The sequence below is a fragment of the Elephantulus edwardii genome, unplaced genomic scaffold (genome assembly GCF_000299155.1).
Source record: "Elephantulus edwardii isolate Elephantulus edwardi_28Jun2011 unplaced genomic scaffold, EleEdw1.0 scaffold00466, whole genome shotgun sequence".
NCBI classification, from domain to species: Eukaryota; Metazoa; Chordata; class Mammalia; order Macroscelidea; family Macroscelididae; genus Elephantulus; species Elephantulus edwardii.
The window spans coordinates 218,015-233,371 of record NW_006400216.1 but is presented as its reverse complement, the minus strand read 5'-3'; the positions used below and the strand labels follow the sequence as shown (position 1 = coordinate 233,371).

At 44.1% G+C, this 15,357-nt stretch overlaps 1 protein-coding gene across 1 annotated transcript in view; it reads left to right on the top strand.

The window, feature by feature from the left end:
* Positions 1–15,357, top strand: part of EGLN1 (egl-9 family hypoxia-inducible factor 1) — a 94,826-nt gene extending 79,469 nt beyond the window's left edge. The window contains exons 3-6 of the mRNA XM_006902892.1: positions 8,506–8,625; positions 11,595–11,731; positions 13,772–13,839; positions 14,814–15,357. Coding sequence (XP_006902954.1) covers positions 8,506–8,625; positions 11,595–11,731; positions 13,772–13,839; positions 14,814–14,878 — 390 coding nt within the window. The 3' untranslated portion in view covers positions 14,879–15,357. The remainder of the gene's footprint in view (positions 1–8,505; positions 8,626–11,594; positions 11,732–13,771; positions 13,840–14,813) is intronic.

The following is a 15,357-nucleotide window of genomic DNA, read 5'->3' as shown; positions in this document are numbered from 1 at the left end:
GGTCTCACAGTCTTCGCTCCTCTGGAGTTCCGTGGTAGGTGGCTGGCTGTTGTTCTTCCCGGGTCTCTTCCAGGTCCCTCTCGCGGTGGAACCCCGTCTGGTGGTGACGTTCTCCCGTCTGGGGGCAGCGTTCTCCCGTCTGGGGGGCCTCGCTCTCGCGCGGTGTCCTTGCTCTCGCTGGCTCCAGGTCTTCTCGGTGGTTTTGTGCCTCTTGTTTGAAAGGCCCCTTTCCCAGTTTCGTCTATTTATTTTACACACAACGCGGAGACTACTTCCACCGTCTGCCAGGACCTGTCCCAACACTTGCTCTGTTCCTTTTTATGATGTTCTCTTTCTGCTGTGAAGCTCCTCCTGTTGACCTTCCTGGGTCTGTCTTAGCGCCTCCTGGGGCTGCAGAGGGGCTGTGCCCATGATGATCTTCACCGCATCGCTTGTTCAGTATTGATTTGATTTTATTATGGCATATCTCTCTTATTCCTCTTTCCATTTTCCTCTTATTGCTCCTATTGAGTTGGAACCTGCTCACAGCTGACCCTCCATTGGGTTTTGGAAGCTGCAAATCCTATGAGAGGAGGTTGCCCTGCCAGAGAGGCCTGGTGTTTAGGGCTAGCAGTGTTACTCCAGCAGACTATGAACTAGATCATAAGATTTGAAAATGTCACCTACTGAGAACATAAAGACTGTGTTTACTGTGTTAACTTTTGGCTAAGTGTTGTTGTTAGGTGCCATCCGGCCCACTATGACTCGTGGTGTCCCTGTGAACAGATCTGAGCCCTCCCCGTCCTGCACTGCCCTCACCATCCAGCGTGTTCTAGCCTGTTGTTTCTCTCACTGTGTCAGTGCATCTCCTTGAGGGTCTTCCTCTCCTTGACCTTCAAACTTTCTTCCCCCCCCCCTTGTTGTGTACCATCGATTCACATCCAATTGGCACAGGAGGAGATTGCCTCTCCTTCTGTAGTGGAGCATCAGGTGGATTTGAACCACATTCCTTCGTGATTGCAGTGCAGCTTCTTGCCATGAGGCCACCAGAGCTCCCTGAGCCTCCACCTTTCCCAGTATGATGTGTCTTCCAAGGACCAGTCCCTCCTGACAACACACCCAGAGTATAAGGGATCAAGTTTCACCATGCTTCCCCCCTGGTTGTTCTTCCTCCAGGACACACTTGTTTGTTCTTCCAGCAGTTTATGAGCTATTTAGTAACCTTTGCCAATACAACAGTTCAGAGGCGTTGATTCTTCTTTGCTGACCCTTATTCATTTCAGGTGCATAGGAAGCCATCAAAACTACCATGGTTTGGATCAGGCATCTTTATTCTTTAGTACTTTGGAGGGATCATTGACAATTGTTGTTAGATGCCATCAAGTCGAACAGTGTTTGACAGTGGATTTTCTCAATGCAAATAATACATAACATTATGATACATGGAGAAAATATTGACATTATCAACTATTTCTATCTACTTGGGACCAAAACAATGTCTTAGCACATAAATAAAAAAAGTTTAAAAATTAAAAAAAAGTGTAGGTTATTCTCACTCATCACCCTTATTTAATACGCCAGTGCAGTAACAAAATACACTCCTTTTTCTGAAGTGCTTTGAGCTGGGATTGGAGATTGACTCCTGGTGAATTATGGTTGTCATGATGCCCAGCAGGCTTTGGTGAAGCTTGCAGACCTGGATGGATGAAGATGAACGGTAGTGACCTCCTGAACCCTGTGCCTCGCAGTGGTCAGACATGCATCTCCTGTGGGAATGGTGCCTTGCTGCCCATGCCAACTGGTGGCAGCTAATGTGCAAACATGGTTCTGACCTGCAGGTTTCAAAACAAGCAAATACAGGTGGTTTCCTCTCCTGGGCCTGTTCTTTGATGGACTGTTTCCCCTCATGTTTGAGCTATTGTATGTCAATGCCAGAGGCCATATCATCGCAGGTAGTGAGGCTGGTTGTGGATGAGCTTTGGAGTGGGATGGGAAGGTAACCTGGAAGTGGACATGTTCAGTTGGAAAAATAACCTCCAGGGTGCAGCTGTCCTGGGAGAACTGGATGTTGTGCATGACTCTGTCATTTGCGGATGGAGGCCATGTAGGACCCTCTACTGCCTGTGTCACCTGAACTTATCATCTAGCTGCAGGAGGCTTATCCAGTGGGGAGCTGCAGCTCCATAGAGGAGCCACTTAGCCCTCTATGCTGCCCCAGAACAACTGAAGACCTTGGGGAGCCACTCACATCTCTCCACTGCCCCTGAGGAGCATTGTATCGTTTTGCTTACATGTGACACTGCTAACAGAAATGGGTGCTTCAAACCCACCAGCTGATCCTTGGAAGAAAGAAGGGCAGATCCTCCCGTAAAAATTTATTGCCTTGGAAACCCAGTGGTGGTTTACTGTGGATTGGAATCTATCCGATGGCAAGTTTTCTTTATTGTAGATGGTCTTCACTCGTAGGATTTCTACCATTTGGAATCTCTGGCAAATTCTTTATTTTCATCATTGTTCAGTTTTGTGAATTTTAAAATTAAGGAGATTATGAATTGTGGTGTTGGAGAAGAGTACTGAATATCCCATGACTGCCAGAAGACCACAAACATGTCCATCTTGGAGGACTTGTAACTAGGGTGCTCCTTAGAAGCAAGGATGGTGAAACTTCATCCCACCTGCTCGAGGCATGTTGTCAGGAGGGCTCAGTCCTTGGTTGGAGACATCCTTTTGGGAAAGGTGGAGGGTCAGTGAAAGAGAAAGACTCTCAACTAGATGGAATGACAAAGTAACTGTAACAGTGGGCTCAAGCATGTTCGAGATGGTGAGGATAGGGCAGGGTTCGTAGGGTCACTATGATTCAGTGACACCTGGCAGCAGCAACTTTATAGACTTACTGTGAAAATGAGATCATTCATGTTTGCCTTTAAATGTTAAGTCTGAGTATTTACAAAGGGGACATATCTGTGTATATCTGTATGTTTGTATATACTACTGCTGTGTACGTGACACACTATATTTTAATAGGTTAAATTTTCAGATACTAAACCTTTTCCCCTCATTCAGGATAAAAATAGTACTTTAAAATAATTCCTCTCGACGGGAGCAGGAAAGTGTTTCCTGGCTCAGCATCATTTGAATATAAGTCTTCCAGTGCCAGAAATAAATTTTTTCAGATTCCAAAGATGTATTGCAGACCCTTTCCTTCCTTTTTATTCTCAGAGCAAAAAGCAAACTTAGGGTGTTTCTATAAAAATAGTGATGGTGGCTAATCCTGTGTCAGAGCTGATTCCTATGAAGTTAGGTCTGACCTCCTCTTGCCACACCTAACCCTGATTCCTGTGAACTTCGGCGTTCTCCACATCCCACGTCTAACCTTGATTCTGTGATATCCAACAAACATCCCCTCATCGCCCATCTAACCCTGATTCTTGTGAAATCAGGGGTGGGTGGGTGTCTGTCTGTCTGTCTCCCCAGCCTGATCCCACACCCCTTTCTGTCAGTTCTAGTCCCCCAGCTGGCCCCACTCTCCTGCTGGGGGTAAGAATTCGTTGCAGTGACCACACAGAACTCACAGCTGAGGGGTTTTTAGGGAAGTTACATTCTTCAGTCACTATAGCTGCTGCTTTGGAAGTCTCCTCTGCACTGGTCTCCTGGTGCAGGGCCATACCTGCACTTGGGCAGCTGTTACAAAGTTTTCAGTCCCATCGGTTCTGTCCCTCCTGTCCAGCAGCTGTGGCTGGGCTTTTGCTCTGTGGACAGCCCTCCTGTCTAGCAGTAAGCAAGGGCATGGGCTAGGCTCCATGGATGACCCTCCTGTCCAGCAGTAAGTGAGGTGGTCGCTGGGCTTGGGTTCTGTGGATGGCCCTCCTATCCAGCACTAAGGGTGGTCGTGGCTGGGCTCTGGCTCCATGGACAGCCCTCCCATCCAGCAGTAAGAGAGGCTATGGGCTAGGGTCTGGCCATAATTGGCTCTCCTGTGCAGCAGTAAGTAAGGTCATGGACTAGGCTCTGGCTCCCTGGATGGCCCTTCTGTCCAGCAGTAAGCGAGGCCCTGGCTGGGGTCTGGCTCTGGGACAGCAGGTCCAGTCCCCTCATTCTCACGGGTTCTCTGCTTCTCTACCACCTTCACTGCTGCTTCCTGGGCTGCCATGTGCTGGTCCAGCAAAGCAGATAATACTATAGTCTCAACTTCTTCTCTCATAAGAGTAGTGAGACTGTTGTGTTCTGCCTCAACTTTAGCATAATCCCATTCAGAGCAAGGAGGGAGAAGTGTTTCCTCATTGAATTTCATTTGACTATGTCTCTTTTGGTGGCATGGCAAAAATGATGGTGCCATTAATGATCCACATACCCAATTTATATCTTCCTGCCTAAAAGGTGCTGTTTACCTGATTTACAGCGCTAACAAGCTATCCAGTACCCTTAGCCGGGCCATAAACACCTCATATTTGCACAGTTCCACCCAGCCATGTAGGGAGCCCCCGTGTCCTAGTGAGTAAGGAGGAGTAGAGCTGCCAACAACACAAAGGCAGGTGGTTTGAATCCACCAGCTACTCTGTGGGAGAAAGATGAGGAGTCATACCCTCCCCACCCACGTGATTTGAGAGTCTCCCACAGCCTCTGAACACCCACTAGAGGCTCAGCTATGAGTGTGCCCCAACAGGATGTCTGGAACCTAGCCATGTGGTGAAAGTAAAAATCAGAGGCTAGGATAGCCGTACTGAGTAACCCATCTTGCACAGGTTCCCACCGTGAGGATACCTGCGATCATGTATATTTAAATGGAAAATATAGGAAGCCTGGCCCTGAATTGTGTGGTGGGGTGATGTCTCGGTTCTCCTGCCCCCCACCCCAACCCTACAGGGGTATAGGGCCACCTCAGAGTATCACTTCAGTGACCAGCAGATCTGCAAGATGAGAGATTGCTATTATTCTGACCACTTTTAATGTAGTTCTTAGAAACATGTAATGCAAATCTCTTGGAACAATCTTAGTTGTGCTTTAACTTCCCATAGTCGTTCCTATGAATCTCAGAATAAGAAAGAAGCTGTCTTTGTGCTTCGCCGGTGGTGCCCGACCCTGGCTTTCTCTGTTCTCACTCCTTCATGCTGTTTCCTTTGCCTCGTTTTCAAGACTTTGTCCAGTTTCTCCCAAATATGTTTTCCTGTTAATAGTTAAGTCACAGGTCAGATAATCATGACTGCACCTCCCTGTCATTCAACATTGCCTGTATTTGTGATGCTCAGTTGTGTAGTTACACTCCTGCCTCTTCTCTTTATGTTAGAATCAGATCTGCCCATTAAAGAAAAGCCTGTCTGCACATCTGTGGATGGAAGTCTTGTCCCGTTGTTTTATTACACGTTAGGAGAGATTCTTTCTGTATTCCATCTTTGCATTGCTCACTTTATCATTTGTTCCCTGTGTGCCTATTTTGTTTGTGTTTTCCTTTTTGGTTAGTTAACATGTCTCTTCAGAGCACTGGTGAGGTTTCTAGAACTATTCTTGTGGCTCATAGACTAATATGAGGGGTCAGGTCCATGAAAGCAAGGGAAATGTGAACTATTTGTTGCTTTAGTCAAGAAATGAAGATAATGCAAATTGAATTTACTAAAAGTGTTACATACAAGGTTATGTCAGAATCTTGTGTGTACTTAAACAGACAAAATAAGAATGGCACTGTTGGAATAATTTTCACCCAAATCACACCAGGAAAACTAAAGTACCAATTAATGGATAAAGCATGTCACTTCATGCCCACTGAAATGACAAAGATTTAAAAATGAGAACTACACACTTCAAAATAGGAACCCTCATTTACTTCAGGTGGGCTTGAAAGATGTGTAGATGCTGTGGAATATTGTCATGCAGTTCTTCAAAGAGTGAAACATAGAATTGGTCTTTGGCCCACTAAATCTACTTAGTCCCAGGGGAATTGAAAGCAGGAACACAAACTTGAATTTGCACCAAGGCCCTTCCCAGGAGCATTATTTGTAGTAGGCAAGAAATGGAGTCATCTATGACTCAGTGACACTTAACAACAGTAACAACGACAACATAGAGTTACGTTGGCCTAGTGGACAGAAAGTTATACTCCCAAACCCAAGGTGGGTGATTTTAATCTGCGGCCCTCGGGCCTCGTTTAAATTGTTTTTTGTCAAACATTCTTCTAGGTCGTATAGTCCTAGTCTGTCCACTTGCTGTACAGAGGTAACGCATGTTTGCTGTGATGCTAAACACTGTGACAATAATATGTCAGATGCCTTAATGGTTACCCATGGTGGACAGTGTTTGGTGGAGCTTCCCAATTAACACAAGCTTGGAAGCAGGAGTGGCATCTGCTTCTGAAATGGCTTGCCTCCAGAAACTCTATGAACAGTGCTCAAGTCTTTTGTTCGTAGGGTCGCTGTGAGTCGTCTAAGACTTGACGGTACTTAACAACAAGTAGAATAAGTTGCATATATAAAGAGGACTAGTACTTTGAAAGAGAAGTGAAGTGTTGTGTGTACAGCAGTGTGACAGAATGGCATTGTGCTGGTGGGGAAGGTGAATCACAGAGAACAGGTCCTGTGAGCTCCGTCTCGGAGTGGAACTTGTGCTCCAGAGTACTGTGTTCTCACCATCCTTCATTGGTTCTTGAGGATGGCAGCGAGGTGGGGGATTAAGAGAGGCAGACTGGATGCTTAGCAGAACTGAGCTGCTGTTGAGGGAGATGGAAAATCCTGAACACAGATAATGGTCATTGTTGAACAGCATAGCATGGCAAGTGTAATGATATGTCTGCTAACGGGGTTGAGATGCAAGTGTTTTTTAACATGTATACTTATTTACCAAGGGGGGAGTACATATAATGCATCAATGAATTAATAAAAACCCCAACCTTTCTGTAAACTTTCATTAAAATAACAATAAAAGACATTTTTAAGTACATACAAATACGGTTTTATACACAATAGTTTTCAGGTTTTCATGGGGCATATAGAATTACATACTTTCCTGTTTTCTAAAGTGGAAGCGGGAAGGAGCCTGAGTCCATGTGTTTATTTCTAAATTCTGTTTCATCATGTGGGTGGCTGTCCAGGGCCTTCTACACCTGACATGCCTTCCCGCTGCCCACACTCTCTTCCCTCACACGTCCGTCTCTGCTCGGAGGTAAGTCCTCAGAGGGCCTTGCCCTGCCCGCCTCTCAGATACTGCTGCCTCTTTTCTCTGTGTCTTTACTGAGCAGTGAGCATTCTTACTAACCCTTACTTACTGTAAGTTATAAATCTGTTTATGGTCATGGATCCCACTAGGTCAGGTTCCATAGTGAACACAGTGGATTGGATTTCATTGATCATTTTAGCCCTAGTGTTCTTCGTGTCCATAGTAGGTGCTCACCAAGTGTTTGTTACATGGGTGGATGAGTGGAGAAATAATGTCATCCGCTTCCAAAATGGCTTGCCTCTGGAAACTCTATGTACGAACGGTGTTCAGGCTGTTTGTTCATAGGGTCGCTATGAGTCGTCTACGACTCGACGTCATTAAACAACAACTACAACAACAACAACATTTGTTCACAAGGTGCTGTGGTCACCAGGTAGCAGGAGTTAACATGAGGGAATAGTTTGGGCTTTTGCTAGTCTGTAGGTAAGAGGGTCTTAGCCCCGCCGGCCGCTATTGCTATGTAAGCCTTTCCTTGTGTGACAGGGAAAGGATTTTTATTTGTTTTGCTGTGTGCTCCTAAACCTACTAAACACAGCTCTTCCCCCATCAAGGCCAACCTCCACCTGCATTCTAAAATCCCCTTCCCTGGAGTTGGAATGCGGTCAGGTTAGTGACCAGGCAGTGGTCTGAACAGTCGCATCAGGCCTGAGCCACAGTGGGCCTGCAGGACAGAGAGGAACCCCCTTAGGGTCTTCACAGCTAGAGATCTTTACATAGTAGACCATCTTTCTCCCACTGAGCAGCTGGTGGGTTAGAACTTACAGCAGTTCTGTGGGCAGGTGACCTCTTGACCGCTGTGCCACTAGGGGCCCTAAATCCTGTTCTTATCGGAGCCCACGTGACTTGAAGCTATTCTTTATTTAGCCTTTTAAAAAAAAGCTGCCATTAAGTGATTACTGTCAGGCCTTGCCTCTGGCATGAGTCTGTCTGTACTGGTGGGGTTGAGAGACAGTTGAGGTGGAGCTTTGACCAGGCCAGTTCATCTGTCAGATCCAACATCCATGTGTTCTCAGGTGAGTTCTGGGAGGATAGACGCCCCCTAAGGGGAGGCACAAGCACCTGCTGAGTCTTGCTTATTGTGGAATCACATCAGGACAGGGGGCACCAGACCCCCTGATCCTTGGGGTCCTTCCTTGTGACCCCACACCATGTGTTCTCGTCAACACCTCACAGAGCATCTTTGTCTCTTCCTGTCCACAGCATTTTAGTCTTATTAGAGGGAAGGATTTGAGGCAGGTGGGATTAGCCAAAGTCAGGTCTGCTATAGTGCGGTTTTCCTTTTTCATTCACACATGGACTCTATTTTCTACCCTTGTTTTCTAGGCCATGGTGGCTTGTTATCCTGGCAATGGAACGGGTTATGTGCGCCATGTTGATAATCCAAACGGAGATGGAAGATGTGTGACATGTATATATTATCTAAATAAAGACTGGGATGCCAAGGTATGCAGCTTATCTGAGGCTTTCAGTTGGGATTTTGGTTTTTGGGGGTTTTTTCCTCACAGGTTTTTGGGTATATCTAGTAGGAGTTTGGGATTTTTTTCACAGGTACTTGACTCACAGGTATTAAAATTTGTATTCCTCATAGGTGGGATTGTTCTTAGCCCACGGGAGAGTTAAAAAATTCGCTCTTAGGTATGTTTCAGCTTTAGGGAATTAAGAGCAAATCCTTTGTAAAGGGAAACCGGCAATTCTGTGTCTCAAAAATGGGATTCACACCTTTTCAGATATTGAAACATTTGTGCAAAAGTTAACTTTTACAGAAAATAGCCTTTATTAAAATATCTTTATTTTATTATTTCTATGAAACCAAAATTGACTTGTAGTATTCTGAGCTTATGAGAAATAGCACATGCACATAATATTCTTTAATTATTTCCTTCATACACCCATATTCTTCATATTATCATAGAGATGACGTTTGAGGCATGGTTAATTATTTGATTGAATATTAAAGAAAATTAAGGACTGCTCGCTCCGGCAGCACATATCCTAAAATTGGAACGATACAGAGAAGATTAGCAGGGCTCCTGCGCAAGGATGGCATGCAAATTCGTGAAGCATTTCATATTTTTTTTTAAAAAAAAAAGAAAATGAAGGAAAACTTAAGTATTTAATACTCAGTTATGTAAAACTAGTTGAAAAGTACAGTGTATTTAAACCTTATTGTTTATTTATCATTTTTTCCTTAATAATAGCTTGTATTTTATATAAATGTAGATAATTTTTAAAGGTATATCCCTCACTGGAGTTGGTACAGACTGGTTTTGATGTAATTGCCAATTTTTAAAAAAATATACTGAAGTATAACAGTCATGTAGAAGCATGAATATGGTATATCAGTGCATTTTTATACATTGTGAACAAGCCTGTGTAACCAGGGCGAATATTGAAAATCAGCACCTTTAAAATATCTTCTCCATACTCATTCATATGGGGAACATCGAAGATTTAGGTGTGTAAATGCTTCATTCTGCCTTAAAGGTATTTGAAGTCAAGGTTGTGCACACATGCTGGGTAATCTTGCCCTACCATCCTGACTTAAAGATTTCCTCTTTTATAGTCCACATTGAAACAGAAGGTTAAGTTTTACGACAAAGTAAATTTGAGGAATGATAAAAAAACCCACACACACATGCCAGAACGTGGCTTTTCTGTTACAGCTTTCAAAGTTGAAGCAGAGAAGTAAAATTGGAATTACACCTTGACTCCAAGTGTGACTTATTAAAGCTTTAAAATGAATTTTTAAATGGTTTTAGGGCTAGAAGGCATAAATACATATCATCAGATCTTAACTTCTGAATCATGTTGGGCTTTTCTCAGGCTTGTCTTTCATTTTTATGTGATCCAGCCGGTGTCATTAACATAAAGGTTTAAATTAATACTTGGGCAGAAAAGAAGATTAATCAGAACTGGCTTTGACAAGCACTGTGGCATTTGGACAAGAACAAACTGGGAGGAGGGTAGAGAGAATAGTGCAACAATGAATGAGTGGAAGCCCAAAATCTCTGTAAATGTTTATGAAAATTAATAAAATATAATTATAGAAAAAAAAATACTTGGGCAGAAAACAGGCCAGTGCTTATTTGTGGACCTGGAAATGTCTGTTAACGCATCCTAAGGACTGTCGATTGTGCTGGTGCTGGAGCAGAGCTGGAAATAGCTTTTCTCAAGCCGAGAGCCCCTTGGGGATTAGGCCCCAGGTCAGAAGACAAATCATTTTCATGATCGTGTTACTTGTTAGGATGGGAGGTCAGGGGATACACCTGTAAACCACTGCTTCCTAAAAGATTTCAGCCACACAGCAGTCAGACGGTGAAAGGCAAGGGTGCACGGGGAGAAGGAGTGTGGTCACAGTCCAGGTCTTCCTGGCCACAAGGAAATCATTCTGAGCGACTCTGGAACCGGATGGCAGCATGCATGCTTCAGTCACTTGTGTTTAACTGTACCTGAGGATGAATCCCTAGGACTCTAGGCGCAGGGTCACTTCCCTCCCTCCATTTCTCTCTCTTTTTTTATTTTTCATTTCAGTGAACATCTACAGAGATTTTGGGATTCCATTCATTCACATTCATTCATTGTTGCACCCTTCTCCCTGCACAAACCCCCCCCGTTTGCTCCTCTCCTTGAAAAGCAAAAGCAAAACTCCCTCATTGGTACACAATCCCCCCCCCGCCCCTCCCCAAACCCCACCCCCTACCCCCAAATAGAATCCACTCTGCAACCCTCATTGCATACTCCTATGATAAAAATAATGCCCTAAAATATAATACTTTTAGACTATTCTCTCCCTTACTATCGTGGAGTTGGAACCGACCCAGAGGTTTTTGAAGCTGGAAACCGCACAGGAGGAGATTGCCTACTTCCTCCCACGGAGCCGGTGGATTCACACCACCAGTGAGGCACCAACTTTGGTTAACAGCGCACTCCTTCCCCGCTAGGCCTCCAGCGTTCTTGAAGTTTTGATTAAACGTTAAAGTTCATTGTGATTTTGGAAGCGCTCCGGTGATATTGCATAGCCTGTCTCGGGCTGCTAATGGAAAGATCCCCTGGCTGTGTCCCAGGAGGAGACGGGGTGTTCTTCCCCCTTAAAGACTGCAACCTGGGATGCTCAGTGGAGGGTCACCTCCGGATCCTGCCCATCCTCTTCTCGTGAAAGGATATGTGTATGCTGGTCTTTAAAACCTTCAAGCATCACTTCATAACCTTGGTTCACAGAACATTGATTTGTCTCATCAAGTATTTACAAAAAATAATTAAAAGAAAAAATGTTTTGATATATGTACTTTAGAATCTCAGCTCACCTTCCTATCTTGTTAAGTGACATGTAATTGTGACTAATCCAATCACTGGATTGATCTTTACGTAGCCCCCTCTGTTGCTCATCATTACATTGTTGCCTCTTGTCCTAGGTAAGTGGAGGCATACTGCGAATTTTTCCAGAAGGCAAAGCCCAGTTTGCTGACATTGAACCCAAATTTGATAGACTGTTGTTTTTCTGGTCTGACCGTCGCAACCCTCATGAAGTACAACCAGCATATGCTACAAGGTAGTGTTCCTTTTAAGAAAAAAAAATAGTACATGAGTCAGTCACAGAGAGACAACTACAGTATAAGAAAGGATTATAAAGAGCTAAGATAAGGTTAACACACAAAATCATTCTTGGTTACCAGAAATGGGAAGGGAGGGAGAGGGGAGTAAAAGTAGGTAAGTTGAGTGAAGGGGGGGAAAATTCAATGTCCAATAAGAGGTTGATCAGAGTTTTTAAATTACATTGATTAATTGTGATTAATATCATAAAGGAAAACGTGTATGAATGATTGAGGGACCAGTGTGACATGTAAACTTTCAAATAAAAAAAATTAAAAAGAAAAAATTGTAAAATCATCATAGGACAGGAGGAAATAGTAAGAGAAATCTGGACATTTTTGTTTCTTCATCAGATAATTGAGGTATTTTTAAAGATTTATTCATATTTTGTGCTAAGGTCTAGTGCCTGTCTTTGTACAACTGTGCCTCATTATGCTCAGAATCGGACATGAACACTCTTTCTCGGTCTTTCTTCTCTCTCTCTGCTTCTGTCTCTCCCTCTATTCTCACTCTGTTTCTCCTGGTCTGTCCCTGTCTCTCTGCACTTTGTATCATCTGTCATTTTAATTTGATGAGAGCCTTTCACTTGGGAAATAGAAAGGTTGCATAGAGGAGGTGAGGCCCAGCTCTTAGAGACACTGGAGGAATTGATACAGAGCACAAAAATAAAACCATTAGGAGTGACAAGGAGGGAAGAGCAGAGAGAAAGGACTTCAAGGAAGAATGGCTGCGTGTAGAGCCTATGCTGGAAAATACTCCTTCACATTAGGGATGGTCAGTGCTTGATTTCGTTACACTTGTTTCCAGAGGTTAATATTGCTAAGCTGTATTACTTAATTTTTTGTTTTTACTATTTACCATGATCCAATGAAAATATTAATACTATCAAAGCATTGTCAGGAAAATATATATTGGTATAAAACCACTAGTGTTAAAAATCTTTTACTAGCATATGTAAGAGTTTGAACACCATATAGTGAATTCTTGGCGTCTGGCCTTGGGGAATCCAGTGAGGTTAGGGACAGTGGGAAGGGAGGGTGACTTTGCGGAGGAGGAACTGTGTGAAATAGAGGCTGGGGCTGTGCTTCCGAGCCACTGCGCTCACTTTGCTCCTCCCGCCATTCTGGTTTCTGAGCCGCGGTTGCCTTGATCCTTAGCTCACATGGTGTGTAGCTTGCTGGGCAGTTGTGGACAGAGAGCTAGAGGTCATGGTGGAGAAGAGAAACGCCTGTCATCTGAGATGATGATGACATGGTTTTGTACCGTGTAGTTGGAAGCGACTCCTCGCTGGCCCTCCCTCCTCGCTGGCCCTCCCTCCTCGCTGGCCCTCCAGCAGGCTTTCAGAGGATACACCACAAGAGGTCTCCTGCCCTTCTTCGGAGCTACTGGCGGAATCAAACCCTGCCTTGTGGTGGTCAGCACATCCTAACTCCAGGCTACCAGAACTTCCTAATTATTACTTATATACATACATTAATTACAGTAGCCAAATTCTCACTTCCTCCCTGTAATCACTGCCAGTATTCTCATTTCGAGAGTATACCTGAAGCATTTTGAAAATAGAGTTGTTCTAATCTGTCACGTTGGAACTGACTCACGGCTGACCCTCCGGTGGGTGTCAGAGGTGGTAAATCACACAGGATTTTCTCCCTTGGAGCAGCTGGTGGGATTGAACCACTTGTCTTAGGGTTGGCAGTGCAATTCCTTGCCCACTAAGCCACCAGAGGAGCTTTTTCTCCTACTGTGGTACTGTCTGGTTTTGATCTGCTGTGGGCTTGCCAAGAGAGACAGCCAAAGAAGGAAAGTTCAATTAGGCTGATGGGACATGAGCCACTCGTGGTTTGCTGCCACACTCTTGAGCGTTGAGGTTCCTGGTGAGTGAATTTTTCCTCAGTACCCTTTGATGTGATTGTGGCTTGCTATGGTCTGGTGCGAAGCAGCCCACTACGGGCTTCCTCAGGCGTGATCACCCTCACTGTATCTTCCATTGTCTTTGTAGGTACGCAATAACCGTCTGGTATTTTGATGCGGATGAGCGAGCGCGGGCGAAAGTCAAGTATCTCACAGGTAATCCTCCCTCGGGTCCAGTCATCCGCTGACGCGTGGTCTTCCCTGTGAGCCTGGCGTGGTCTCTGCCACCAAGACTTCTCTGTTCTCATCAGGTTTCTTAATTCTTCTGTCTATATGGAGACATCTCTTGGGGTATTGTCACTCAGTTAACAGAACTGACCAAAAAAGTAGCCATGTTTGTGACACAGAAGTCAGAGTAGATGACTCAGATACAATCAGAGAGTCCCTTGGACCATCCTTGCTGTCTTCAGGCATGCAGGGTGCCCCACGCTTGGTCCCTGCCTTCTGGCTTCGGTTTGCTCACCCATTACAAGGCAGTGTTGGTTTTCTTTGCTGTTTGAATGTAGATTCTCTAAACCAAGTGTCTCAGGACTCCATGTTGAATGCTGGTGTGAGGACACCAGGTCAGCTGACGTGCTGAGAGCTCACAAGCATGTAGTCGGAGCCTGTCCCAGCCTCCTTCCCTCGGTCCTGAACCGGCCCCACGATCTCATCTGTGACACACTTGCTTGGCTCTCCTTATCCTCCCTGATGCCCCCAACGCTGTGCTCACTTTTCCGTCATTAGTTAACTGTGTTTCCATGAGCCTTTGATAGGCCCACACCAGCCTTTTCAAAAAAATCTGAAAAAGGAATATTTTCTGTGAGTTGTTAAAACTCTTATTTGTGGTTGATGCCCTAGAATGAGCATTTGATGGTGTTAAGCACTTTACAATTTCATAGTAATCCACCTCTTTAAAAAGGATAAAGTAGCTTTTGTTCTTTTACAGAGAATAGTTGTTATCTTTGAATGCTTACTGGTTCAAAGTAGTACATTCATAATAGAATACCGAAGCTGGTAGTATTGGGATGTGCAAATGTGGCTATTGTCAGATGTTTGCAGAATTAAAATACAGTTTAACATCCCTGTAACATTGGCATCAAGTGGCAGGCAGGCTGCTGATTTGTGTTTTTTTCCTTTCTCTCCCTCAGGTGAAAAAGGTGTGAGGGTTGAACTTAATAAACCTTCTGATTCAATCAGTAAATACGTTTTATAGAGCCTTTGATCCAGCAGTACCCTACTTCACCTACAATAATTGTTGACGCTGTTTGTTGATTTGTGAATACAAAGAAATGGAATAAAGAATACCAGACAACCAGATGGCGTTTTAATGAGGAAAAAGAAGCCGCCTTTATGTTGCATCAAACTGAAGCATTTGAGGCTGTGTCCTGCTTCACTCCAGAACTCTGCCTGCGTGTGGGAAGTTTGTCAGCTGTCGACTGCAAATGGAATTTACATCTGGACCTGGAATAAGTGCCCTGTGTATAATTTTTCATTCTTATATTTTGCCAGATCTGACATCTAGCTCAATCCATTTCATCTCTTCCCTTTTTTATATAATCAAGTTTGAATTTTGGGTAATTTTTGTATGATCAGGTACAATTTTCAAAAATGAATTTTAAAAATTGCAGTATTATTCCCCAAAATAGCATTGATCTATTTTTGTAAACTTCATCATATTGTTAAAGTTTTGCC